Genomic DNA, 19,081 nt, shown 5'->3' with positions numbered 1-19,081 from the left:
CCTGGACGAAGGAGAAGCCGGTGAGAACTAAAGCGCTCGGAGCGCAGCTAAGCTTGCCTAAGGGGCGGGGCCCAGGCCGTTTCCTCCCTGCCGGCTGCGCCGTGCGCTTCCTCGGCGCTCGGCTGGGGCGGCCTGGCCCACAATGAATGGCCGCCGCGGCTACCACTGCTGCTGAGGCGGAGGCCGCGGAGGCCGCAGAGGCGGAGGCCGAGGCCGAGGCGCAGGGGGGCGCGCCCCGGGCCCAGGCCCGGCCCCAGCTGCCGCTGCGGAGCCCGCCGGGAAGCCCCGGAGCGCGGCCACAGCGCAGGTGAGATGGTCCGCCCCGGGCCCAATTCCGGCCTCCTCCCGCCGGGGCGGCCCGAGGACATCCGAGGTTCCGGCGGAGGGCCGAGAGGGGAGGCCCCGGGGCGTCCTGCTAGGAACGAGAAGTCGAGCCCGCGGCGCTGACAGCGGCGGGAGGGCAAGGGTGAGATGGCCCGACCTCAGCTGGCGGCCTACAGCGTCCAGCCCCGGGCCCGGCCCGCAGGGCTTGGGGGAGGCGCCGGTCGCGGGATCCTGGAAGTCGCAGGGCCGGAGGGGGTAATTGTGAGGAGGCGGCAGGCGAGGCCGGAGGGGGAGGGGAGGCCTCGGGCTGGCCAGGGCGAGAGGGGGGGGTGGGAGGGAGGGCCGCGCCGCCCGAGGGAAAGGGCCTGGAGGGGACCGGGAGGGCCGCAGCCTGCAGGTAGGCAGCGCTACGGAGGGGGGTGGGCGGGTCAGGTTACAGGCCTTTGGTGGGGGGGGGGGGGCGGCGATGAAAAGCCCGGGAAGTGCGACTTGGTGGGTGTGGGCGGAGCTCGTTCGAGTGGGGGCGGATTGGATTGGAGATCCCTGGGATGTTTGCGGGGGGTCACACGAGGTCAGGGATCCGAGATGTGGGGGGTAAACGACATCCGGTGGGCACCAGGTAAGGCTGGCGACTGCGATGAGAGTGTTGCGAGTTGGGAGGAGGCGCAGGTCCTATGGGCTGGGGCTGGTTGGGGATGTGGGGGGGGGGGATCAGGAAAAACTAGGGTGACCTAAGGGGTCTGCCCCTCATAGTCCCATGTATTTTGCTTAGGGTCAGAACGGGGGGGGGGGGGAGGTGTTCCTCTTTTCCCACGCCTCTTCTCTGAAACCCTCGGCCAACTGCTGCTCGCAGGGACCGGCCAGCGGGCGGGTGGGAGTTAGCGTGGGTTGCGCCGGATACCTAGCTCACACATCTTGTTTTCCGTCTGGAGGATGGCCCCTGCTCACCCCACCCCCACCCCACCCACCGTGCATGCACACAGCCCAGCAGACATTACCTGAGTGTTCTTAAAAAGAGTCTTGAATTCGTTCTCGGCCTTCTGGCACCGGAACCTGGGGGCTTTAAAAAGCAAGAGGATGAGACCTCACAGCCTGTCTGTGCTTCCTAGCATTCCAGGCCCAACTTGCTGCACGGGCCCAAATTCTGTGTCTCTCCCCGCCCTCCCCCCCACCTCCTGCAAGGTAAAGCATTGGGATGGTTTTGCCTTTAGGCACAATAGTGCCTGAAGCTCTGTTGTATCTTTGAGACAAAACAGGTACTTAACACATCCTGACCTGTGCCTTGGGGGCTCCTGATCCCAGGTCCCTCCCTTCCTCCCTCCCAGCTTGGTGTTCCTCCCAGGTCAGGTTGTATGCTAAGCCAGTAAGCTCATTGATTGCTCGCCACCGCTGGGTCTTAAGCTTTCTCCTTTCAGAGAAAGAAGCTGGGGTTGGGGCGGGGCTTGTCCCTGGTCATATGACTAGATTGTGGCCTATGCCTAGTAAATCAAGTTCGCCCTCCTGGGGCATCAGCAAAGACATTCCTGCTGCTCCCATTCTCTGTTGGTGCTCTCTCCCAGACCTGGCCTTTTCTGGGCTCCCTGGAGTGGCTCAGTCAGTCCCTTGCACATGGATCTAGTTTCCCTGGAGTTCCTCGGAACCGTATGTGGGCCTCTTTCGCTGAGGCCTGCTCGGGACCTTGTCTCCCGTCTTGCATCTGGGAACCAAGGCACAGGGGTCATGGAAGTGCTGTTCTGCTACAGGAAGTGGCCATAGCAGTGGGTGGGAGGGGTTCGTGAGTGGGATTTTGCCTAAGCTTTGTTCTCCCCACTTCATTTTCTTATCAGCTCCAGCTCGGGATTAATTGCAAGGTTAACTGTGTTGTTCCCGGGCAAGTGTGTGTTTGTGTTGGGAGGGTAAAGTTTTTGTTTTAGTATTTGGTTTTGGTTGCTGTGGGGGGAGGGGCCAGTGTTACCCTAGCTCAGGCTGACCTTGAACTTCCTATGGCCTAGACTAGTCTTGGAACTATGCCCCTCTTGCCTGGGCATCCCAGTTCTGGGATTACATAGGCATGGGCCACCACACACCGCTGCCCTGGTGACTTTGGTTGGACATCCTCAGCTCTAGAGTCAGGAGCCATGAACTTCTGGGTGACTGATACCAGGCAGCCTTGGGTTTAAAGATGACTTTCTTCCTTAGTCTCTGTTTTCCCCTCATCTCCTGTTTCTAGAACACAACCAACAACCACTGGCTGGGCGCTGCCCTCTGCCCTGCTCTCTTGGTGGGGGGAGGGGAGCGCTGGGGACTGGACCAGCAGCCTATGTTAAAGAACTTGGTGCTTGCTGGTTGTTCTCCACTCTGCTGCTGCAGCTCTCCTAAAGTCCTGTCCACAGTAAGACCCTCCTGCTGGGGCAGCTGTCTTGTTGGACTAGTATCACCTCAGAACCTTTATATAAGCCTTTGTTCTCAGCATGAGTTGCGCTTAACCTTGTGCTTTGGCTGTTGATGTACAAAGAGACTATGATTCCTACTTTTGGACCAAGGGGAGCTGGCTGCTCCCAGGCCTCAGCTGGGTGGGGTATTGAGGACAGATGGTGTCAACTAGTCACAGCTGGAATGCAGAACTGGTAGGAGTTGGCCCTGTAGTGTGGCAGCGAAACGGTCAGGTGGCACCTCCACCTGAAACTAGAGCAGAATGTGCACTGGTCATATCTACTTTTCAGTGAGAACCTGAGGCAAACACAGCAAGCTGCCGGCTAACGTGGACACTTTGATTTCAGTGCTCTGCGCCCATCCCTTGCTGGGAACTGAAGCAGCAGCTCTGAGGAACACATTCACCACGAGTTGGTTCTCTGCAAATTTTTTTTGAGATTCATTTTATTTATTGTATATGAGTGCTTTATCTACAGAAGAGGGCATCAGATAACATTATAGATGGTTGTGAGCCACCCTGTGGTTGCCGGGGATAGAACTCAGGACCCCTGGAAGAGCAGGCAGCACTGTTAACCACTAAAACATCTCTCCAGTCCCTCTCTGCAATTTCTTTTCAGATGGTGATCAAACTTAGACAAGGAAATGATCCTCAGAGGTACAGAAAATCTAGGCTGCTCTGTTAATGAAGATGGTATAGCGAGGAGAGATGGTCAGTGGTGTGGGGGCAGGGAGGCTTCCATTGGGTAGCCAGAGACAAGCCGTGATCTGAATAATAAGTTGGGGGGGGTTGTTCTGGCTGAGGACAACACATTCAGAGCTTTTATTGAGTGTGTGCCAAGCTCCTGCTGAGATACCAAAACGTTTTGTCTTTGTAAGAGAAGAGTGAGAGGCAGAGATCCTTCATGCTGACCACAAGAGAAAACTCAGGGGTCTCCCTAGCACCCCCAGACAAAGTTCAGATCCCTTGACTTATGTCCAGAGTCTCTTTGTTCTTTCAAGACAGGGTTTCACTGTCTGGCCCTGGATGTCCTGGAACTAACTTAGATCAGGCTGGCCTTGAACGCATAGAGATTTTGCCTCCAAAGTGTAGGGATAAAAGGCATGCGTCACCACCACCCAGCTCAGAATCTCTTAAAATCTGTCCTCCACTACCCACCTCAGGTTCATGAACTAGACTTTTCTTTTCCTTTTTGTTTTTGTTTTGGGTTTTTTGTTGTTGTTGTTGCTCTGTTTTTGTTTTTCAAGACAGGGTTTCTCGGTGTAGCCTTGGCTGTCCTGGACTCACTTTGTACACCAGGCTGGCCTCAAACTCAAAGAAATCCATCTGCCTCTGTCTCCCGAGTGCTGGGATTAAAGGCACGCACCACCACACCTGGCCAAACTGGGCTTTCTAAAAATCTGTATTTGGGCAGTCCAGGGCCCATCAGAAGGCTGGCCGATGAGCTCTAACCCAGGGGTTCGTTGCCAGAGCCAGTGACAGATACAGCACCTGCCTGGCCCTGCTGTACACCTTGAGGTGGTGCTTGGGTAGTGTGTCCTCTTCCTGGGTACTCCCTTTCTCTCCATACTTAGGTGCCTGCACCTCAGCTACTTTGAGCATTTTTCTGTGTTTGAGCTCATTTAAACCCAAGACCACGTGTGTTGTCATCACTGTCTGACATATGAGAAAACTGAAGTGGTCCTTCAATACATCCTCCTCTGAAGCCTGCAGTAGTGCCTATTTGCCAGTGGTGTCTTCCTTGAAGTGCATTGTCCCTGTCTGTGGCTAGTTGGGGTTGGACGAGAGAACCGGGCAGGTTAAAAGCATGTCACAAGTTGTGCTCCAAAGGAGCTTGTCATCCTATCTGTTCTCTGCTGTCTCAGCAGAGGTGGAAAAGTTAGAACTTTTGGGACCTCTGTGTCTGGTCTTTCCTAAGTGGAGCGGAAGAGATGAGGATGAGTGAACGTTGTGATGGGACAGAGTCAGGTGCCACTGCTAGTCCACCCTGCTCAGCCCAAGCCCATGGCTAAAGGCCTTAGCCCTCATTTGCCTATCTGATAAGTAAGTACACACAGTCATGCCTGACCTGTTTAGGTTGTGATGGGCGGGAGTAGAGCCACACTCCTGGCTTCTAGGAGGCTAGGCTAGCTCATTAGCCTAGGACAGTTGTCTAGGATAGCTTCCCACCACCAAGAATTGAGCTGGTGGCCAGGCATGGTGATAGACACCTTTAATCCCAGTACTAGGTGGCAGAGGCAGGCAAATCCAGGTCAGCCAGCCAGGGCCACATAGTGAAAACCTGTCAACAACAAAAGAAGGATTTAGTGTAAATGGCATTGATACGGTGCTGCAGTGATAGCCAGTGTCTGGTTTTGCAGGGATTGTGGGAGATTCCTGTTGGCTGTGTGGTGAAACTGTACTGTAAAGGGGCCCTTAGGGACTATTTCCTGGCAAGTCATCCCAGCAACAGCACAGGTTCCAGGAGATAGTGAAAGGCATAAAATGATACAGTTTACAGACAGAGAGGTGCAAAAGAGACAGTACCAGTAATAGCTGGTGCTTTTGAATATTCGTCAGCTAAGAACTGAGATTGCTGTGTTGATTGTTATGCCCCCCCCCTTTTTTTTCTTAAAATATCTTTTGTTTGCTTGTTTGGGGGCAGTCACTTGCAGAAATCACTCCTTTCCACCTTGTGCATTCTGGAGATCAAACTCAGGTTGCCAGGCTTAGCAGAAAAGTGTCTTTCCCCATGAAGCCATGTCACCAGTCCATATGTTCATCCATTTTACAGACTGGTGTCCATCTGGTAGTGCTCTGCTTCACCAGTGGCAAGCATCAGCAGGGATTTAAGCTTAGTGGACTTCAGAAATAGCTCTGTTTGCAGGTTCTGCATCTCCTTTTTTTCTTTCTTTTAATAAAATGGGGTTGGTTTGGTGCGTTTGTCTTTTGTTGGTTTTGTTCTTGTTTGTTTGGTTTGTCCTGGAACTCCCTCTATAGTCCAAGTTAGCCTCTAACTCATGGAGATCCACCTGCCTCTGCCTCCCAAGTGCTGGGATTAAAGGCGCCGCCGCCACCACCCGGCCTGCAAGCAGTGTTCTTAACCTGTGAGCCATCACTCCAGCCTCGCATCTCTATTCTTTTTTTGTTTTGATTTGTTTGTTTTGTTTTGTTTTGTTCCAGACAGAGTTTCTCTGCATAGTCATAGCTGTCCTGGAACTCACTTTGTAGACCACGCTGGCCTTGAATTCACAGCAATCTGCCTCCCGAGTGCTGGGATTAAAGGCGTGCGCCATGCCCGGCCACATCCCTATCCTTAACTATAAATTGAAAACTATTCAGAAACAGTTGTGTCTGCATTGAATGAGTACATGTTGCTTACTTTTTGTGGTTTTAGGGATGGGTCCAGAGCCTGTGCCTGCTGGACAAGCACTCTCCCGCTGAGCTACACCCTCAGTCCTCAGCAGACTTTTGTTTCGTCTCCTTATCCTATAAACAATACTGTGTTACTTCCTAGTTTTGTGACAAGATCTTATTGCGTATACATAGTCCAGACCAACCTTGAACCAATGATTCTCCTGCCTCAGCCTCCCAAATGCTGGGATTAGAAGGCATATAACTAGCCTCTTTGATTTATGCATTTACTTTTTTATTACATTTTAATCTATTTATTTGGCAGGAGATCCATCAGAGAACAACTTGAGGGTGTCAGTTTGCTCCACCGCGTAGTCCTAGGGAAACAAACTCAGGTGTATAGTCTTGGAAACAGTGAATCATCTCATTGGTCCTGCAGCTCACTCTTCTGATGTCTCTTATGTAGCTTTTATATTAGATTCAGTACTAGAAGTCATCTAGAGATAATCTTAGGTCTAGAGGCGCTGGAGGTGTAGCTCAGTGAAAACACCAGCCTAGCATGCAAAGGTCCCACATTCTATCCCCAGCACCAGAAAGGGGGACACACACACCCAAAAAATCTACCAGAAATATGTTTACATTATATACTACCATATCAGTTTATATAAAGGGCTGGAGCTTCTGTGTTTTATGAAACATGGGTTCTCCAAGCAGGTCTTGCTTTATTGTTTAATTTTTTTTTCATAGTCTTGCTGTGTAGCCTTGAACTCCTAGCTCATGTGGTCCTCCTGCCTCAGCCTCCCAGGTAGCTAGGGACTAGTGTGTCAGTTTTCTTACTTGATAAATGGGAGAAAGAATCATCATTTCTGACATGTAGGGGCTCTCAGCCAGGGTCAGGAGCCAGGTTGGACTACATACATGAACCAAGACTTTGTCTTGTTTAGAATGTGTCTCTGCTGGTATCGTGGTCCTGCATGATCTCCCGTGCATCTCAGCAAGCCCCATCTACTGTGGAACTGTCCTCCCTCAGCCCCACTACCTCAGGAGCTCTGCACTTGATCTTTGTTCCCTCTGCTGTCTTTTGGGTCTGAAGGTGCTCATAGAGTGGCTGGGGCTTGGAAGAGTACGCTATGGTCAGACTCAGTGGGATTACCCAGGCCAGGGCTCCCAAACAGGCAGAGCAGTTGCTGGGCTCTGTTGGGATCTGGAGCTGCTGTAGGCAGGCCCCAGCAAGAGAAGGAGGTAACAGACAGATGCCCATTCCTAGAGGTGCTCGTAAGGGAAGAAGGTGCAGGGGTGTGGGCAGGAGGAACACCAGGTCAGGTTGACCTTGGAGACCCTGTGGTAAGGGCCCTAGTTAGCCAACAGACTCCTTTCCTAGAGATGGGGAGGCTTGGCCTATTCACAGCTCCTGCCTGCCTCATTTGTGGTTTTTTTGGTACTAACTAGTGTTTCCATCTGCTTGGTGCTTCTATCCTAACTGCTTCAGCATTGTCTGCTTCATGGACAGGATTCTCCAACAAGCTTGGGCCTGTTCTCTGTGTGATCCAGGCCTCTGCTTTTGCTTCCCTGGCTTATTCTCCTAAATGAGATGTCAGGAAGGCTCATTTCTTCTCAGGAAGTGTACTGGGAAATGAGGTAGCCTTATCTGAGCTGTTACCAGGCACTATGAAAGGGAGCTGCTGTTCATACTTCTGCCGTGAATTCTGTTTTCCGAGACTAGGTACTGTGTAGCCCTGACTCTCTTGGAACTCGCTCTGTAGACCAGGCTGACGTCAAACTCAGAGGGAGCCACCTGCCTCTGCCTCCTGAGTGCTGGGATTAAGGCGTGTGCCACCACCTCCTGGCCTTGCCATGAACTTAATGACAGCCTTTCAGGGAAAGAAAATGAACTCAATGTGGGGAGGGGGAAATGCCCTGGGACTTGGGAGGCAGAGGCAGGCAGATTTCAATGCATTCAAAGCCAGCCTGGTCTACATAGAAGTTCCAAGCCAACTGAAGCTACATAGTGAGACAGACCCCGTCTCAAAAACAAAAGACCAAAGAAATAGATGCCAGCTGATTATGGTGGTACACATACTTGGGAGGCTAGGCCAGGAGTGCAGCCTTATCCTCTCTACCCTCCTAAGTTAGAGACCAGCCTGGGCAACTTGAGACCCTGTCCCAAATAAAACAGCAAAAAGCCAAACCGTGGCATCCATGCAAGTAGATCACGTCTCTCTTTACTATCAAGATGTTTACTTCCCTGTGCTGGGAATATATGTGTCCCTGTTGTGCTGCTGAGGTTGGACCCAGAGACTTTACCCCTGAGCTGCCCCAGCAGAAATGTACTGCCTCACCCTCTGGAGGCTGGAAGCTCGGGGTGAAGGTACTGCAGGCCCCAGTCTTCAGTGTCTGTGGAGGGTGGTGGTGGGAGGGATGAGCAAGCTTCCTTGGGTATTTCGTGAAGGTGGGCACGAATGAATTATTTCCAAGAGCCTATTCCCCCACGCCTTTTTGAAACATGGTCTCTTAGGCCCTGTTTGGCTTCAGACTTCTTACTTTTTGACTCCACTTTCCAAGAGAATAAGTGTGTGTCGCTGTCTGCCAAAGTCTTGCTTAACTGTTGTATTAGAAATAGATTTTGGAGTCGGGCATGGTGGCACCTTTAATCCCAGCACTCAGGAGACAAAGGCAGGTGGATCTCTGTGAATTCGAGCCCAGCTTGGTCAACAAAGTGAGTCCAGGACATTCAAGGCTGCACAGAAAAACCCTGTCTTGAAAAACAAAACAAACAAAAAACAGATTTTGGAAAGAAAATGCTTACTTAAAAAAAAGAAAGGGAGAAAAATAGATTTGGGGGCTGGAGAGATGGCTCAGTGGTTAATTGAAGTCAGTCTTCTTCCAGAGATCCTGAGTTCAATTCCCAGCAACCACAAGGTGGCTCACAGCCATCTATAATGTGATCGGATATTTGTTTGTTTTTGAGACTATTTTTTGGTTTGTTTGTTTGTTTTTTGAGACAGGGTTTCTCTGTGTGATAGCCCAGGCTGGCCTCAAACTCCCAGCAGTCCTTCTGCCTCTGCTTGCCAAGTGCTGGAATTAAAGGCATGCACCACCACACCCGTCAAAATAAATAAATCTTAAAACATAAGAAAGAAAGAAAGAAAGAAAGAAAGAAAGAAAGAAAGAAATGGAGCCAGGCATGGTGGTACATGCCTTTAATCCCAGCATTCGGGAAGCAAAGGCAGACAGATTGCTGTAAGTTCCAAGATAGCCTGGTCTACAAAGAGTTCCAGGACAGCTAGCGCTACACAGAGAAATTCCATCTCAAAAAACAGGAGGAGGAGGAAGAGAGGGTGTTGGACATACAAAATAGGTTTGTTTTTTTTTTTTTTTTAAGGATTTATTTATTTATTATATATACAGTGCTCAGCCTTCATGTACTCCTGCAGGCCAGAAGAGGTCATCAGATCACATTATAGTTGGTTGTGAGCCACCATGTGGTTGCTGGGAATTGAACTCAGGACCTATAGAAGAACAGTCACTGCTCTTAACCTCTGAGCCATCTCTCCAGCCCCAGTTTTTCTTTTTTAGAGTTTTGATTTGTTTTTGAGACTGGGTCTTCAAAGCTCATCTACCTATTACTGTGACTGCTGGTATGCACCATCATACTGGGCTTGGTGGTGGTGGTGTTTTTAATATGAATACTCTATCTGCATGTATACCTACGTGCCAGAAGAGGGCATCAGATCTCATTATAGGTGGCTGTGAGCCACCATGCGATGCTGGCAATTGAATTCAGGACCTTTGGAAGAACAGCCACAACTCTCAACCACCGAGCTATCTATCTAGCCCCTGTTTGTTTTGTTGAGATTTACCATGTACTCCACCCTTTTTTGTTTGTTTTTGCTTTTCTGAGATAGCACTTCTCTATGTACCTTGGCAGTCTTGGACTCCCTCTGTAGACCAGGCTGGCCTCAAACTCACAGCGATCTGCCTGCCTCTGCCTCCCTAAGTGCTGGGATTACAGGTGTGCACAACAATGCCCGGCTGCACTCTACTCTTTTAAACTTATTTTTGAGATCTATATTGCCCAAACTAACCTTTATTTAGGCTCAGTGGATCCTCCTCTCTGCCCTCCAGAGTTCCTAGGACTGCCACACCTGGCTTTGTAGTGGTCTGTCATGTATTCAGAGATAGGGAACGATCAATCATTGTTAACTTGGTGTGTCTTAGTTAGGATTTCATTGCTTTTAAGGGACACCATGACCATGGCAGCTCTTATAAAGGACAACATTTAAATGGGGCTGCCTTACAGTTTCAGAGGCTTAGTCCATTATCTTTATGGTGGGAAGCATGGCAGCGTGCAGGCAGACATGGTGCTGGAGGAGCCAAGAATCCTATCTTGATCCTCAGTCAGCTGAAGAAAACTATGAGACTTGGTGCAAAGCCCACCCCCACAGTGACACACTTCCACCAGCAAGACCACACCTCCTGGTTGTGTCACTCCTTGTGGGCCAAGCATTCAAACACATGAGTCATTGGGGGCCAAGCCTACTGAAGCCACCACAGAGTGATAGTTCATTACACCAGAATAAGCACGCATCCTTTGCTCTAAGCAAGCCCAGTTCTTTCTAGCTCCTCTCAACTGTTTTGATTTAATGGATTTCCCTGTTGTGGACATATACATGGAATCATATGTCATGTGGTTCATCTATCTGGATTTTTCCTATCATATGAAGAACTTTGAGACTTTTTCCAAGTTGTTTCTCATATATTCTCACCAGTAGTGTGTGAGAGTTCAAAGTTCTCACCTTCAGTAATACCTCCATATTTCACTGAAGATAGAGGTGTCTGGAACTTAAGAGTCTTGTTCACACACCCTAGCCTTCTGCCTGCTTTGTTCCTGCCTTCAAGCCTACGGTATGAATTGATGTTTGTTTTGCATTATGGTTTGGATGTGCGTTTTCATGGTGACTTGTAATATGATCAGTGAGTACTGAGGGTCATATTCTGGGCTGTAAACAGTGATGTTGATGTGCCAATGGCCATTTTTACATGGAGTGTAAGAATGTTGGTGCAGTATGCCTGTGTCATCTTCTCATGTGCAGGAGGCTGATCTTGGTCATTTGCTCTCAAGAGTCCATGGGTCCACAAAGCATTCCTTTAATGGTGAAACTCAGTGGTAGAACACACGCCTGGCTTTTGTAAAACCCCGGGTTTTGGCTGGGTGTGGTGGTGCGTGCCTTTCTTTAATCCCAGCACTGAAGAGGCAGAGACAGGTAGATTGCTGTGAGTTTGAGGCCAGCCTGGACTACAAAGAGCGTTCCAAGACAGCCAGGGCCATTTCACAGAGGAAGCTCTGTCTGCAACCCCACACCTCCCATCATCCCACCCCACCCCCACCCCAAAAAAACTCCTGGGTTCTAACCCCAGCACTGTCCAGAACATTTTAAAAAGTTTAGGCAGGGCATGGTAGCTCATGCAGTCATTCCCAGCACTCAAGGCAGTTAGGCGGATCTCTACGAGTTCAAAGCCTAATAAGTAAGTTGCAGGACAAACAGGACTACCCAGAGAAACCCTGTCTCAAAAAAACAAAAACAAAAAAGTTATTTTTTATGTGTATGTATGTGGGTGTTTGCCTGAATGTGTATGTATAAAAGGGCATCTGTTGGGGTCCCTGGAACTGTGGTTATGGATGGTTTCAATATGAATGCCTGGACTCAAACCTTGGTCCTCTGCAAGAGGCAAGTGCTCTTAACCACTGAGCAGTCTCTCCAGTTCCTGCACAGAACACTTTAAATCCAGGTGTGATGGTTCATACTTGTTATCCTAGCATTCTGAAGGCTGAGGCAGGAGTAGTGCCATGAGCTCTAGGCCAGCTATAATGGGAAACCTGTCTCCAACAGACAAAACTTGTATATGGAAAGTATTACATAGTGCTTATATCAAGCCAGGTATTACAAATCCTAGAGGTTATTTAAAATAAATGGGGCCACATCAGTAACCCCAGTACTTTAGAGGTGGAGGTAGAAGGACCAAGACTCTGAGGGCCAGCCTGAGTAATGAGGCTCAGAAGCTTAGTACTGGAGCACTTGCCTAGCATGCTAAAGGCTCCACAAGAAAGCACAGGAGCTTAAGTGGCTGTGAATCCCAGAATCTGCAGTGTCCCTGAACCAGACCCCTGCAGGTGCCCATGGGATAACTGTGTCAGAAAGTCAGGGCTGCCAGGCGGTGGTGGCGCACACTTTTAATCCCAGCACTCGGGAGGCAGAGGTAGGTGGATCCCTGTGAGTTCAAGGCCAGCTTGGTCTACAAAGCAAGTCCAGGACAGTCAAGGCTACACAGAGAAACCCTGTCTCAGAGGAAAAAGGGAGGGGAAGGGTTATGGGCAGACAGGAAGTAGAGGTGGTACTGCTTCTCTTAGATGAATTACAGATTTTGCCATGTGCAAGTTCTGGCTCCCACATGCTCTACTGCAGGGTTGGGGTTGCTGAGGCAGGGCAGGGCCTATGTTGGTTTCTGCCACCTGACCTGTCCAGTATCTATCTCCTGTCCTTATGCAGCTGCTGCCATGGCGCAGACCCTGCAGATGGAGATTCCAAACTTTGGCAACAGCATCCTTGAGTGCCTCAATGAGCAGCGGCTACAGGGACTATACTGTGATGTATCAGTGGTGGTGAAGGGCCATGCCTTTAAAGCCCACCGTGCTGTGCTGGCCGCCAGCAGCTCCTACTTCCGGGACTTATTCAACAGCAGCCGCAGTGCTGTGGTAGAACTGCCGGCCGCTGTGCAGCCACAGTCATTCCAGCAGATCCTTACATTTTGCTATACAGGCCGGCTGAGCATGAACATGGGGGACCAGTTCCTGCTCATCTATACAGCTGGCTTCCTGCAGATCCAGGAGATCATGGAGAAAGGCACTGAGTTCTTCCTCAAAGTTAGCTCTCCAAGCTGTGACTCCCAGGGCCTGCATCCAGAGGAGGCCCCATCCTCAGAGCCTCAGAGTCCCGTAGCGCAGACATTGGGCTGGCCGGCCTGTAGCACGCCACTGCCCCTCGTGTCACGAGTTAAGACAGAACAGGAGTTGGACTCTGTGCAATGCACACCCATGGCCAAGAGGCTGTGGGATAGCAGCCAGAAGGAAGCTGGAGGCAGTGGTGGCAGCAATGGCAGCCGCAAGATGGCGAAGTTCTCCACGCCAGACCTGGCCCCTAACCGGATGCCCCAGCCTGTCTCAGTGGCCACAGCTACAGCAGCAGTGGCTGTGGTTGCAGTGGGGGGATGTGTGAGTGGGCCCAGCATGTCAGAGCGGACCAGCCCAGGCACCTCCAGTGCTTACACTAGTGACAGCCCTGGCTCCTACCACAATGAAGGAGACGAGGAAGAAGATGCGGGTGAGGAGGGCACAGATGAGCAGTACCGTCAGATCTGCAATATGTACACCATGTACAGTATGTTGAACGTTGGCCAGACAGGTGAGTGTCGCCCCTCCCTGTGTACACGCGCGGGTGTGTGTCTGTGCGTGTGTGTATAACATGAACACACTTTCCCCCTATCTCCACAGCTGAGAAGGTAGAGGCCCTCCCTGAGCAGGTGGTCCTCGAGTCCCGCAGTCGCATTCGAGTGCGGCAAGACCTGGCCTCTCTCCCAGCTGAACTTATCAACCAGATCGGCAATCGCTGCCACCCAAAGCTCTACGATGAAGGTGACCCGTCAGAGAAGCTGGAGCTCGTGACAGGTGTGCTGCCTGTACTTCAGTCCCCAACCCCTTTGCTCTGCAACCTCTGGTCTCCGTGTCACACTGATTACAGACTAGCACCCTACCTGTGTGTCCCAGGGCAGCTGACACTCTCGGTTCTCATTTGGACATCTGTTGGTAGCAGATGCACTGACGAGAGAGGTGTTAGATGAATTGGGGCTGGGTGTGAGTCAGCTGTTAGTACCTACCTACCATACATAAAGCTCTGGATCCCATACCAAGCACTGCATAAATTAGACATCTATAATCCCAGCACTTAGGAGGTAGAAGCAGCAGGGTCAGAAGATCAGTCAGCCCTAAGTAATTCAGCGAGTTTGAGGCTAGCCTGGGATACATGGGACCTTGTCACACACTCACACATAGACACACACACATAAAGAATAATTGAGCTTAAGGCTGTGGTATGACCCAGTTTAGAGCACCAGCATGCTAAAGAGATCCCAGGTTAATGGCTTATTTTGTGTGTGTGTGTGTGTGTTTTGTTTTGTTTTTGAGGCGAAGTTTCTCTGTGTGGCTGTCCTAGAACTTGTTACTCTATAGACCAGGCTGACGATGACAACTACTACTCCTTCTTTCTTTCTTTTTTTTTGGCTTTTTGAGACAGGGTTTCTCTGTGTAGCCTTGGCTGTCCTAGACTTGCTTTGTAGACCAGGCTGGCCTTGAACTCACAGCAATCCGCCTGCCTCTGCCTCCCGAGTGCTGGGATTAAAGGCGTGCGCCACCACACCCGGCATACTCCTTCTTTCGTTCTCTCTCTCTCTCTCTCTCTCTCTCTCTCTCTCTCTCTCTCTCTCTCTCTCTCTCTCTCTCTCTCGGTTTTGGTTTTTGGAGACAGGGTTTCTCTGTGTAGCCTTGGCTGGATTCACTTTGTAAACTAGGTTGGCCTCAAACTCACATCAATCCATCTGCCTCTGCCTCCCGAGCGCTGGGACTAAAGGTGTGCGCCACCACACCCGGCTGACCAAGCTGACTTCAAACTTAGAGATGAACCTCCCTCTGCCTCCCAAGTGCTGGATTTAAAAGTGTATGCCACAAGCCGGGCGTGGTGGCACACGCCTTTAATCCCAGCACTTGGGAGGCAGAGGCAGGAGGATCGCTGTGAGTTTGAGGCCAGCCTGGGCTACAAATAGAGTCCAGGGTGGCCAAGACTACACACAGAGAGACCCTATCTCAAAAAAAAAAAAAAAAAAGAGTGTGTGCCACTACCATCCGGCTAGATCCCAGGTTTTATTCTCAGCACCACAAAAAGGAGGTGGGTCAAGAGAGTGGTACAAAACCATCTCCAAGTTAGGCAGAACACATCTGGGGTCCTAGATTCAGAGTTTTAAGCTACGTTGGCTTACATGATGAGACTCTGTCTCAGTCAAAAAGAAGGGAGCAGGGAAAGGGAGGAGAGATAATGGATTTGCTTCTCATCAAAGACCAATCTGTAGATTTCTGGGTCATGAGACCTAGTGGAGAGGGGTTGTGGCTGGGCCAGGAGGTGGGGGTTCACTCTCACTAAGACCTAGAGGTACTACTTTTTCTGGACTTCTCCCACCTTGTTTGTATCTACCTGGGTGTGTTTAGAGTGCCTGTGACACACGAAGGTGTTCAGACTGGATGAATTGAGATTTGGGCCCAGATCATGTAACTTTTCTTACTAGGCACCAATGTATACATCACAAGGGCACAGCTCATGAACTGCCACGTCAGTGCAGGCACGCGGCACAAGGTCTTGCTGCGGCGGCTCCTGGCTTCCTTCTTTGACCGGTGAGGTACACCCCAGAGCCCCAGGGTTGGGAGCAGGTTGTCCCCCAAGTACCTCGACTTGAAGCTCTGATGCCCTTTATACTTTACCCCATCTCCAGGAACACACTGGCCAATAGCTGTGGCACTGGCATCCGTTCTTCCACCAATGACCCTAGGCGCAAGCCACTGGACAGTCGCGTCCTCCATGCTGTCAAGTGTGAGTGTTTTTCTGGGGCATGGGGTTGGCTTGATGATGGCTTTTTCCCTTCAGTGTATGACATGACAGATGGATGGAGTTGGGGCTGGTTTTGGGGGGGGGGGGGCTTGAGATAGGGTCTCTAAGCGCAACCTTGGTTGGTCTGGAAGGAACTATGTAGATGAAACTGGCCTTGAGCTCCCAAATGCTAGGATTTGGAAGCCTGTGCCTCCTTAAAGTGCTTGCCCATAAGCATGAAGACTTGGGGAGACAAGACAAGGATCCTCTAAGTCACTGGCCTGCCAGCCTAGCCGATCGCTGAGCTCCAGGCCAGTGACAGGTGAGGGGCAGAGGAATGGCTCAGTGTGGACAGCGCACTTGTGTGGTTACTGGTGTGTGGTCCTCAGAACGCACTCGAAGGTGGAAGAAGAGAAGCAACATGTAACAATACATTGCTTTTGAAAGGGTTCTGTAGCTAAGGGTGGTGGCACACTCTGGAGACAAAAGAAGGAGGACCTCTTCCTTTTGACCTTGTCTCCAAAAATGAGGTGGGGCATCTGGAACCAGTGAGGTGGCTCAGCAGCTCAACAACTTGAGTTTAACCCTGCACCCCTTCTACAAGTTGTCCTCTGACACCACACGTCCTTTTTTTTTTTTTTTTTTTTTTTTTAATCTATACAGTGTTTTGCTTGCACGCACACCTGCACACCAGAAGAGCGCACCAGATCTCATTATAGATGGCTGTGAGCCACCATGTGGTTGCTGGGAATTGAACTCAGGACCTCTGGAAGAACAAGCAGTGTTCTTAACCTCTGAGCCATCTCTCCAGCCCCCACACATCCAAATTTTAAAACTTTTAAAAAGTTGCTGGATCAGTAAGAACAGGTGGTCAAGATCATCCACAGCTACATTGGAAAAACAGGGAGAGTTCTGAGGTTCTCTTGAGGTTATATTGGGAAAGAGGCTGCAATTAGGAATTTTTTCACATTTGGCATATAGTATGAAAGGGGCCTGATTGTCTTTGTCAAGCAAAAGGATCTCAGGTCTAGGGTAGTCAAGAGAAGATTGGCGTGGCAAGGCAGTGGCAGTGGCAGCCACTTGTCAGCGGAAGGCCTACATTTGCATGAGCAGCCTCCCTGCCTCTGAATCTACATTTCCCAGAGTTGGGGAGCCCAGGTGTCTAGCAGTAGTTTGGTACAATTAGTGGTATCTACTGGACACAGCCATAGAAGCTGGGAGGCTTAATGGAAGGCATCTAGACCCAAGTTGCATGCTCTACCCCCACAGACTACTGCCAGAACTTCGCCCCCAACTTCAAGGAGAGTGAGATGAATGCCATTGCAGCCGACATGTGCACCAATGCCCGCCGAGTAGTACGTAAAAGCTGGCTGCCCAAGACCAAGCCGCTGCACCTGGTGGAGGGTGATAGCTACAGCAGCTTCATCAGCGACACTGGCAAGATAGAACCGGACATGATGAGCATGGAACACAGCTTCGAGACAGCCAGCCATGATGGTGAGGCTGGCCCTTCAGCTGAGGTTCTCCAGTAACATATGTGACACCCCTTTCACAGGATGTCACACTCCCCCTCCTGTCACACACCCCCCACCTACCACCTGGTCACGATCTACTGTTTGTCCCTCCCCAGGACCTGAGAGGGGGTGCTCCGTGCCCTCTATCCGGATGCAAGAGCTGGCTGACCAAGGCCAAGCCACTGTACCTAGCAGAGGGCAACGCCTACAGCAGCTTTCTCAGTGACAGTGAGAAAGAGCAGAACATGGCAGAACATAGAATACAGCTTCCAGACAGACAGCCCCCTCAGCGGAGGTCCTCCAGTAACTGCCCAGGACCCTCCCATGGATGTCACACTCCCCCTCCTGTCACATACATACCCTTACCACCTTAGTCACGAGCTACTGTCTGTCCCTCCCCAGAACCTGCAGAGGGTGCTGCATGCTCCCAGCCCCTCTGCCTCCCTGCCATCCCACACCTTTTCCCCAAAGCAAGCTGGGCTGGGTCAGGAGAGGACAGGCATCAGGTGGGATCTGTGACCTTCCTCAACACTCATGGGGAGCCCTGGTCCCCTTCCTCTTAGGCATTTCCCAGCACCAGGCCCGGCTAGGGGATGGGCAGGGCTCAAGAGCCTGCCCCTCACTGTGGCTGCTTGGGACTCCACGGGCCCAGGGGTTCTCAGGACCCCTCCCTCCGCCCCCCAGTGCTTCCATGTCTCCAAAAGCGCCTTCCTGTCCCTCTCGTCTGTACCTGCACCTTGGGGCTGGGGTAGGTGAGGCCAAGAGGGACTGTCCATTTTACAACTGAGGAAACAAGCCCAAAAAGGCTTAGAAAAAATCTAAAACTGACCCTCTCTGAAAGGCTTCATCATGCCCCTCTCAATCCCACCCTGCTCTGCCTCTGGGGTTCCCCTCAGCCCAAGAGGCTAATTCCAAGAGAGCAGTGTTCCTGTGGGCAGGCGAGGGTCTCAGGACAGGTTTCCAGTCTGGCAGAATTTGTGTGTGTGCGTGTGTGCCTGTGTAGAGTGTTTGCTTTTAAAACCATGAAGATCAAGAGGCAGCAAGACCAGGGTCGGAACCAGGGAGCAGGCTGGGAGGCCACTGCCCTTCTCCCATCCGACCCTGGGCAGGGCTCCCAGCCCCCACCCCTGTACATAACTTTTTGAAACATTTTTTTAGCGAATGAAATAATGAAGTATAAGATTTCCTTTTATTTTTCAAATCAATGGGAATGTGTCTGAGGTCCCCTGGGTCCCTGGGCTGTGGAAGGCAGGATGCAGGGAAAACTGAATAACTGAGTGCGTGTGTGTGTGTGTGTGTGTGTGTGTGTAAGTGTGTAATGTGGGTGCATGTTTCCACAGGGGCTCAGTCCCAGGGCTCCTGTGGATCCAATCAGCTTCTTCTCCCCCAGGACTACAGTTTAAGGGTGTTCACAGGTCCCAGTTGGCTGAGCCCACTCCTGGGGGATGAGGCAGGGCAGGGTCCACATCCATTGTCAGTGGTTTGTGGAGCTGTCTCTGGCCGTTCCTTTCCACTCCAGCTCTCCAGGAGCAAGCTCTTGGGTTTTGAGTTTCATGTGTGAGCACAGGGTTTCTGTTACTCTCCTCTATTAATGCCATTTCACCATCTCACTGGTTCTGTTCTAGCCCTGACCTCCCTCCCTCTAACTCTGCATCCTAACATCCTTAACGGGGAAAGGGTTGCAGGTTTGGAGAAGGTGGGATGGAGCCTTTTGAGTCAGATCTGGAGACCTGCCTCCAGGCCAGCAGCACCCTCTAATCTGCCGGGATCCCTCTTAACATCCAATGGTGAGGGTGGGGTGTTGGGTCTGA

General features: G+C 51.1%; 1 protein-coding gene across 1 annotated transcript; it reads left to right on the top strand.

Annotated features, from left to right (window-relative positions):
* Positions 1–184: 184 nt before the first annotated feature.
* Nacc1 (nucleus accumbens associated 1) lies at positions 185–18,554 on the top strand. The gene is made up of 6 exons (XM_051169299.1): positions 185–307; positions 12,616–13,527; positions 13,617–13,790; positions 15,458–15,563; positions 15,662–15,759; positions 17,026–18,554. Exons 2-6 carry the CDS (start codon positions 12,624–12,626, stop codon positions 17,286–17,288), a joined length of 1,545 nt encoding a protein of 514 aa, XP_051025256.1. The 5' UTR covers positions 185–307; positions 12,616–12,623; the 3' UTR covers positions 17,289–18,554.
* Positions 18,555–19,081: the final 527 nt, after the last annotated feature.

Source organism: Acomys russatus, chromosome 26 (genome assembly GCF_903995435.1).
Source record: "Acomys russatus chromosome 26, mAcoRus1.1, whole genome shotgun sequence".
NCBI classification, from domain to species: Eukaryota; Metazoa; Chordata; class Mammalia; order Rodentia; family Muridae; genus Acomys; species Acomys russatus.
This window is presented reverse-complemented; position numbering and strand designations above follow the sequence as displayed.

Coding starts and splice junctions, on each gene's coding strand:
- Nacc1 (XM_051169299.1), top strand. CDS start 12,624: ATGGCGCAGACCCTGCAGATGGAGATTCCAAACTTTGGCAACAGCATC. Junction 13,528..13,616: donor GTTGAACGTTGGCCAGACAG/GTGAGTGTCGCC, acceptor CTATCTCCACAG/CTGAGAAGGTAGAGGCCCTC. Junction 13,791..15,457: donor GAAGCTGGAGCTCGTGACAG/GTGTGCTGCCTG, acceptor TTTTCTTACTAG/GCACCAATGTATACATCACA.